General features: G+C 52.1%; 1 protein-coding gene across 1 annotated transcript; it reads right to left on the reverse strand.

Moving 5' to 3' along the window:
* Window positions 1-1,736: 1,736 nt before the first annotated feature.
* Window positions 1,737-3,881, reverse strand: Fzd10 (frizzled class receptor 10). Its single transcript, XM_057765239.1, has one exon. It carries the CDS (start codon window positions 3,548-3,550, stop codon window positions 1,802-1,804), a length of 1,749 nt encoding a protein of 582 aa, XP_057621222.1. The 5' UTR covers window positions 3,551-3,881; the 3' UTR covers window positions 1,737-1,801.
* Between the last annotated feature and the right edge of the window lie 5,261 nt (window positions 3,882-9,142).

Raw genomic sequence — 9,142 nt, forward strand, 5'->3', positions numbered from 1 at the left:
GTTTTATGTTCACTAATGGTCCAGTTGCCTGGCATTCTGATTTCTAGAACTTGTTCCCATACCGTTCAGGTCACCTGTCCTGCTTGTACATACCACCCTGTGAAACTTCCCCAACCCTTCTGGATCCTTTATTGGCCTGATCTTGCTGGAGGGGAACACTTCCTTCCAGACACCTGCTTCAGAAAGCTAAAACTGAGTGGATGTCTTTGCTTCAGAAGGACTCCAATTGTTCAAAGTGCATCCGAGCCATTGAGGTCAGAGTTCAAGTCTTAGTATAGAAGACCCTGAGTCTAAACTAGGCCCTGTAGCTGTCTGAGTGATGAGCATAAAGGATGCTGGGAGCTTTGAGAGGGCCAAGCTTCTGACCTTGTTGCTGGTGACATCATTTAGTGCTACTTTAACCTGGCCAGATCTGAAAACTCACCGGATGGCCCATTCAGACTAGTGCACACAGTGCATCAGGCGGATACTGCTGGCTGTCCTCTGCTGGTTTCTGGAGGGGGAGGGGGAAGCTTCCTGGGTGCATATGGGCTCAGCAGTAAATGTCCATGAAGGTTTGCTGGCAGGAGTCACCCCCAACTTTACCCACCGCCTGCACATACACCTCTGAACTCCCGGGTGCTTCATTCTGCTGGCCTTAGAACTTGCCTGTCTCCAGGTTCATAGCGAGGCACAGCCAGTGAAGTCCAGTCAGCCTTGCGCACCCACAATCTGCCCGGAAATAGAGAACATTTCCCTCATCGAGGCACAGTGACTAGCAGCAAACTAAAGAATGTCTTTTATTTTTAATAAAATAGTGGAGCATGAAAAATATCATATATTACAGATATACAGAGGCAGGCATCGCCCTCCCCGGCTGGAGACAAAAAGTTTGTCTTGCCAAGTGCTTCGAGACCACTCATGGAAATCATCTGTTTAACAACCGAGAGAGTCAATAAGCCCTCCGGGTGCTCTCCGCCGATCTCCCCCCACCTCCTCTCCACAAATCAGTCCCAAGGAGTAGAACACACTGGCTTGGTTTCCATTAAAAAGCCACAAAATGTATCAGGCTGAAGGGTTTTCTGAGGCTTGGGCCTCTTAATTCTTTTGAAAGATGATTTCTTTTGTTGTCTTTTATTTACAACAAAATACTCTTTTCTCTTTTATTTTCATGGGGAAAGGGAGAAAATGTAAAAAAGAAATGTATTGCACACCATTTGAATTCTCCAGTGTTAGGTTGGGGGGGGGTCTATGGTGGAGAGAGATGGTTATGAAGGCTGGTGGCGGGGGTGGGGTGGGGTGAGGGGGGAAAGACCCTCTTTAAGGGACCTGAAGGCCTTGGCGTGTAGAGATGGCTCAGGGTCCCCTTCTTTCGTCCCCCTCCTCATCCCACCCCTATACAGCAGCCTTGCTGGGAGAAGGAAGGGGGGGACCTTGGGTGGCTCATTTGCAAGCCCCCCAAAAAGCTCTTTGGCTTTCAAAGGAGCTATTCGACCCCAAGTTTGTAAGCAGACAGCTGTGTGTTTGAGGCCTAAACAAAAGTTCTCTTGAGAGGATGTTTGAATCAATTACGTTACCACACATCAGTTAGACAAGAGGCTCCTTCTATGATGAGTGACCCTTCAAGGAGGCAGCAAACAGAGCGGAACCTTTACTTTCAGCGCATCACATCGTTCTGAACTTCAAGGTAGATTATATATATATATATATATATATATATATATATATATATATATACTTTTTACTTTGATTTAAACAACAGCCACCCAGCCAAGAAGAGCAGCCCGATTGGGCTTTGTCCTGTTCTCCCAACCAGCGGCCTTTACACGCAGGCTGAAGGCTGGACAGGAAGCTCATACTTCCCAAGGTGAGTTTTTTGAGGGTGCTGTGCTTTTTTGTAGATCCCGGCACTAGTGACCACACTGGCTGGTTTCCTCCGGCTCTTTCTCTTTAGCCCCCGGCTGCACACATGTTGCCAGGACTGCAGGGTCTTGGAAGTCCAGACCCACACCCCACTGGTGATGCCTACCACCAGGAGCATGGACACTTTGACCATGAAGACCTCCACGGCAGGGATGGAGGCGGTCATCAGACAATCAGGTGTCTTGGTTTGATTGTTCATCTTACACTTGTGCTGGGTGGCCAGCATCTTCCAGTAGTCCATGTTCAGACGTTCATAGAAGTAGCAGGCAATCACACAGGTGGCCGGCACAGTGTAAAGAAGGGAAAAGACCCCGATGCGTACCATGAGCTTCTCCAGCTTGTCTGTGTTCTCCCCACCTGTTTTCATCACCCTCCGGATATGGAATAAAGCCACAAAGCCGGACAGGATGAAGGAAGTGCCGATGACCAGGTAACAAGCCAGCGGGACCAGCACGAAGCCAGTCAGAGCATTGACATCCATGCTGCCCACATAACACACACCAGTGAGCTCATCCCCTGCCACCCGGCGCATCACCAGGATCAAGATGGTCTTCACAGCCGGGATGGCCCAGGCTGCCAGGTGGAAGTAGCTGCTGTTGGCTTCAATGGCCTCGTGGCCCCACTTCTTGCCGGCTGCCAGGAACCAAGTGAGGGTGAGAACCACCCACCATAAGGAGCTGGCCATGCCGAAGTAGTAAAGTACCAAGAAGACTAAGGTACAGCCAGTGCTCTCCAGACCTTCCTGGATAACATACAGTTGTCCACTGTCCCTGTCGCAGGCGATGCTCTCAGCGCCAGCAAAGAGTCGAATGATATAACCCACCGAATAGACGCAGTAGCACATGGAGAGGAAGATGATGGGACGTTCGGGGTACTTGAAGCGCGATGGGTCAATGAGGAAGGTGAGCACGGTAAAGGCGCTGGAGAAGAAGCACAGCACCGACCAGATGGCCAGCCAGATCACAGCAAAGCGCTTGTCTTCGCGGCTCCAGTACACATCCACCCCCGGAGTGCACAGAGGCGCGCAGGACTCGCTTTTCTCCACGTGGTGGAACTTGCCCGGGTTGTCACAGCCTGCGCGCCCGGGACCCCCGTCCTTTAGCGGGTGTTCTTGCGCGCTGTGTGGCCTCTGGGGCCTGAAGAGTGGAGGGAACATGCCAGAGCCCCGGCTGGGCTCGTCTGAGCCGTTGTTGGGTGCCTCCATGCACAGGTAGTTGGGGTCATTCTTGTTGGGGAGCTTACTGCAGTCCAGGGAGTCCGGCCACTTGAATTTGAACTGCTCCATGATCGGTGAGCACTTGAGCCGGGCCTGCTCACACATGACCCGGCAAGCGGGGATGGGCGTGGAGACCTGCTCAGTACACATGGGCGCATACAGTGAGCACAGGAAGAAGCGGAGGTGGCTGTGGCAGCCGTACTCCACGAGCGGCGCAAACTCGTGCAGTTGAATAGCCGCCTCACGCTGGTTCTCGTGGCCCATCAGGTTGGGCATGCGGGTGGTGTTGTAGCCGATGTCCTTACACATGGGAATCTCCACCGGCTGACACTTGCCGTCTCCAGGGCGCTCCAAGTCCATGGAGCTGATGGCTGCGCACGAGCCCATCATCACCTGCAGCACCAGCCACAGGCGCGGGCCCGGGTGCTGCATGGTGGCGCCCGCGGTGTCCCCGCGCCGCTCAGGGCCGTCGCTCCCGGGCACGGGCTGCTGCTGCTGCCCGTGGCTCCGCGCCCCGGCTCGGGCCCCCGCGCATGCCCGTCCAGTCTGGCCCGAGCGCTCGCGGCGCCCGGGGCCCCTGCGGTGAGCGCGCGGCCTCGGCCGAGTCGGGGGCGGCGGGGGAGGGGAGCGAAGTTTGCAAACAATACGGCGGAGCGAGCGCGGCTCTGTGCGCAAACTTTGGCCTCTTCTTCCGGGCGCGCGCGTTCGGGGACCGCTGTGGGGAAGCGCGGGCGCACCGTGGTCCCGGGTCCAGGCGCTCCTCCCTCCCGGCCCCGGCAGCTGTTTCTATCTCGACGTCCCGGGATGAGAAGACTTGCTAGAAGCAAAGAGGGAGGAAGGGGGGGGGGGAGCCGATTGGTGACAGGCCCCGCCCCCGCCCGCCGCCCCGCCCCGCCCCGGCGCTGCTTTGCATCAGAAAGCCTTGCGCCCCGGGCAGCCTCCGCCCTAAGCCCCAGCTCTGGGCTGGACCCCAGCCTCCAGCTTCACCTCCTGCCGGCCTCTCCGCCTGCGCTCTCTATCCAGGGTGGGGGGTCCCTCGGGATTATCCCCGGTACCCCAAGGACGCCGAGGTTACGGGAAGTTTGGATACTGGCGGGGACCCGGGTAAGGGTGGTCCTCACCCGGGGCTGGGGGCTGGGGACGCATCTTCTACTTTTATGATGGGTCCCTGGCGAAGGGCACTTTCAAAGAGACAAGGGATTTGCGTTTTATAACCGTGCTCATAAAGTGGCCCCTCGGCTTGTAAAGCTGCCCGCTTCTACCCGAGGCCCGGGGTTTGCTGCCCGGGGCTCGGGGCTCGGGCTCCGGGGAGGGGCTGCCTTTGAAATTTCAAAAGGGCCGAACGCTGGGGAGGGGGAGGGGATCTGAGAAGCCGGAGTTTAAGGCCTCCGCTGCAAGGTCTACTCAAAGAAAGAGGGGAGGGGATGGGGAGGAGACTTTCCGGGCCGCTGACACCCAGTACCCCGGGAAGAGGGGCTCGACTTAAATCGTGGTGACCCCTGCCCCTCCAAGGCCACCCTGTTGGGGCCATCGCGCTAGGTCTGCTCGTGGTTTCTCCAAGCGGTTGGGTTTATTTATTATAGGAAGTCGAGTATTTATATTATTTGGCGAGAGATGTGCCTGGCCTGCGCCCTCCTGGGAGGCGGAGGTTGGGCCCCGACCTACGCGCGCTCCGCTGGTTCCCACGCAGCCTCTGCGTCTTGCGGTGCTGGCTCCCGCCCCTCGGGTTTGGGGTAGTCTACAATAAGGACACAGAGTTTCCGCCTCCTTCCCCCCGTATAGGGAGTGCACACCGTGGGAGCCCACCTCAATCCCTGGGTGTCTGAGAGTAATGGGGTGCGGCACCTGTCACAGACTCTTGACTTTGGATAAATGGCGCCTTGGGCGGTGCCCTACTCTCTCCTTAGACGACCCCCCCCCCCGCCCCGCGCATCTAGGTCGGCGTTTGAAGTGTTTTGGAAATTACCAGGACCTCCAGTGCGGACTCCCCCAACTACAGAGGGATAGCTAAGCCTCCTGCTGCTCTTCTTTCTCCCCCGTCCTGCGCACCCCAGGGCCAAATTAGGTGCGCACGCGACTGGAAGCCCTCGGTGGCCAGCTGCCTCCAGCAGCCAAGCTAAGAGCGAGAGTGCTCAGGACCCCTCCTCCCTGCCCAGCCCTGCGCTTCCTCCCGAAGATCGGTTTCTAATTAAAACGAGAGGGGTCAGCGTCCCATCTGTACGAAACCCGGGGAGTTCTCTTTCCTCCCCCATCTGATTTGTCAAACATTATGGACAGAGCTGAGGCTGGGACATGACTAGGACCCCTGGATCCTCCGGGGCAGGCTCCTGGCCCCACCTTCGGATCCCCAGGTCCCTTTGCATTTCACGGGAGTCACTGGGAGGATGTTGGGTCCAGAGAAACAGTGGTCCGGAGGGCTGAGGTTAACGCAGTCAGAACAGCTACCCACCACCGTGTTAGTGACCCAAGAAAAACCCGATGTGTGGTGAGAGTTTGCATCTTGTACAAGAATAGCTTGTTTGGACATTTATAGTTTATCTAGTAAACTGTTTTTAAAATCTTTTCAGTTAGGTGAGATTCCTGGGCCATTGCTCAGCTTTAAGACAGGATTACAAGGGGTCCTTCCTGACGCGTTTGCTTTCTGGTCTATTTTTTTTTTTTATTATTCCTCTCTTGGGGGTGGGGAGGCGTGGAAGAAGCCAGGGTGAGTTCAGCTCCGGAGCAGGGTGTGAGCTGTTTGAGGCAACTCCACGTAATTGGTCTTTTTATGCTCTGGTTACTTCTACAGTGTTCAGACCTATTCTTTTAGCCATGACCACTTCACGTTCCTTTCTTCTGCCCACCCCTTTTAAATATATTAAGAAGAAAAAAGCTAACCATTTCTTCCGTCTGCCCAACCCAGAGAAAAAGCAACAAATACACACGAGTATCTATAAATAAGGGCCCTGAGATATCGAGAGTGGAAGACAACTCTCAACTAATAAATGAAAGGGCCCTTTTGATGGCTCCAGCTGAAAAGATATTTTATTTTTCTCTCTCCTGTGTGTGGGATTTGAGATGAGTGACTCTGGAGCAGCCGGGTCCCCTGCTGCTCAGCCCTGGCTCGGAAACTGGCCCCCCTCTGGCAAGCGTTATGGAGAGCTGGGAGGAATTTTATGGCTGTCTTTCTCCCCTCAGCTCTTTTTTTCTTTTGTCTTCTTTGAAGAACGACTTTAGACATTTTATTTACATATTTAACCAGGGATAAAAGAGGGAAGGGAAAGCTTTGGGGGCTGGCCTGGGAATAGGGCTATGTTTAAATTAATGGAAATCTTATTACGCTTCTAAAATTTTGAGCAAGGATTTTTAATGAAACTTTGTAATTAAACACGATTTTTAAAATAACATCCTAAAGCAAAGGATACTTTTGGCCCCAAATCTCCTAATATATCTACATTTAAAAAGTCTCAGAATATCGTCTGTCTTTAGTCTTAAAGTCCTTGTGACTGTCACCCAAGGAGAGTACGAGGAATACTCTTAAGATCCATGCAGTGTCTTGAGCTAAATAAATTTGGAAGTGGTGGGGAGTTAAAAGGAAGGCCCTGTTTCATTCCCCTTAAACTAGCAAAGTTAGAAGTTAAAAAAAAAAAAAAAAAGTACACCACCACGGGTCTCACTAGCAATCACAGCTGCATCCTTCCTTAGTAGGTCTTGAGTGAAGGGAACCATAAACTCTTGAGAGGTTTTCTGAAATGAGATTAGAGAGGACCCAAATAATCTCTTTAAGAAAAAAAAATAGTGCACCTCCTACAATAAAGAGAAATTAAGCCAGAAGCTTAACCTGTTACAAGCTAATTGCAAAGTAAATGTGTGGGATACGAATTGAGGTCATAAAAAGACACTAACATCCTGTCTACCCGCTTAAAGATGGGCAATGTGTCTGGTTCCTTAAAGTTGATCTTGGTAGCTTCGCCTTGACAGATCTTTTTCTGGAACCTTCCTATTTGGGGATCCAATTGGAAAACTCTTGAGAGCTCTGTTTGCATTTCCAAACTGTTCCTTAAAGGAAGGAGAGTGGTCCCACTCATAGAGAATTCAATTCTCCAACCAACTGGGCTTGGGCCCACCCTTCTTTCCTATTTTTTTTTCTTCATAGGAAATACCTTTAAGTCACCCTAGGTGATATTTAGTTAACACGCACAAACACATGCGCAAGCAAGCATAAACACACACACACCTCATACCACAAAAGGAGTGCAGGTAGCCCCAAACTTAAGGACAGGTTTTAATTACATGTCAGGACACCGTTTGTAAGATACTGGGTGGGTGGGGGTGGTGAGGCGCAAAGAGAAAAAAGCCCTCAGCCCTTGGCATCATAAAATGCATGAAGGAGTGTCCGGGCCGCTGCAGAACAATTTAGGCCGCTATTTTAAGGCCACTTCCCTTGAAATGTGGATTGAAATATTACCAGAGGTTCGCGGGGCGCTTTCGTGTGAATTGCAAATCAAGCCTCGCTTTAATCCTCTTTCAAGGCCCGGCCTTGGATCGCTGGCGTCGCCCGGCTCCCCACTGCTTCTGGCGCAGAAGGGACCATTCAAGGGGGCAGCTCCCCTCCTCTGTTCCCACACTCCAAAAAACAACACCGCAGACAGACACCCTCCAACTAAATTAGATTAAACTCCTACTCTTCCACAGCGCATTAGCCTTTTTACAGCCCGGCTCTGCCGGTCGCTCCTCCCTGTTTAAAGACACAGCGCAGTTTTTTCCATCTCGGCCACCTCCACACAGGCGTGTTGGGGGGGAAAATATCTTTAAAAGGTGTGAAGTGCACCAGGCTAAATGATTTCAATTGCAAGAGAGACCTCTGTTTAAAACACAGGCAGACCCTCGTATGCCGGCTCCTGGACTTTCATGGACCCACCCTGTGAGAAACTTAAAAAAAAAAAAAAACAATAATAAGATAAATAAAATTTAGAGAATTTTCTTACAAAACGAAACAGGCAAATACGTGATTCTGTTCTGCGTTAATGTCCCAGAGGACAGTAGAAGAAAAATGGCTGAAATGAACCCTCACCCTTTCCTCTCTGGGTACTTTGGACTCTGCTTCTGAGACCTCAGTCCCTCCAGCCAATGCCTTTGTCTACCACTCCGGTAACATCTGTTTCTTTCCGCATTCCTCATGGCCTGTCCACACGACCTCCGTTATGCTAGCCAGGAGACTGGTCCATCCCAGGCTTCTCCTCCTTGCATGGGTGAGGGAGGCCACCAGATGACACAGTAAAGCTGTCCCTTGAGGGGCAAAGCTGGGACAACCTCAAGTTCGGGCTGCCATCACTGGATCTGCAAACCCTTCCACCACTTTCTGGAGCAGTGGTTTTTAACCTGTGGGGGTTGATCCCTTTGGGGTGGGGGTCAAACAATCCTTTCGCGGGGATCATCTATCAGACTTTGCATTAGGATTCATAACAGTAGCAAAATTACAGTTATGAAGTACCAACAAAATAATTTTATGGGTGGGGGTCACCACAATATGAGGAACTGTATTAAAGGGTCACAGCATTGAGAAGGTTGAGAACCACGCTGTTCTGGAGCCACGTGATCAGGGCTGAACTATTTCGAGGCCCTGGTTTTCTCACCTGAGAAATAGGACCTCACCTAGTAAGGACAGTCACAAGGCTGTTTCCAGAATACAATGCCAGTGCATTATGGGATGTGACATTTTTCTTGGGTGGGGTATTGTGAAACCTGGGGACCATAGTAAATCCAACCCAAGCATCCCTCATAGTTAAATTAATCTTGATTGTCAACTCCCTAGGACCCAGAATTACCTAGGAGACACTTGTCCACCACTTCTGTTAGGGAGTCTCTAAATTAGGTTAACTGAGGTTGAGAGACCCATCAAGCTGTGGGCAGCACCATACCCTAGGACTGAATAAAATGGTGAAATCGAGCTGAGCACCAGCATCTGTCTCTCTCTGCTTCCTGATTGTGGATGCCACGTGACCAGCTGCCTCATGCACCTGCTACCATGACCTCCACCATGAT

This window comes from Chionomys nivalis, chromosome 3 (genome assembly GCF_950005125.1).
Source record: "Chionomys nivalis chromosome 3, mChiNiv1.1, whole genome shotgun sequence".
Classification (NCBI taxonomy): domain Eukaryota; kingdom Metazoa; phylum Chordata; class Mammalia; order Rodentia; family Cricetidae; genus Chionomys; species Chionomys nivalis.

Coding starts and splice junctions, on each gene's coding strand:
- Fzd10 (XM_057765239.1), bottom strand. CDS start 3,550: ATGCAGCACCCGGGCCCGCGCCTGTGGCTGGTGCTGCAGGTGATGATG.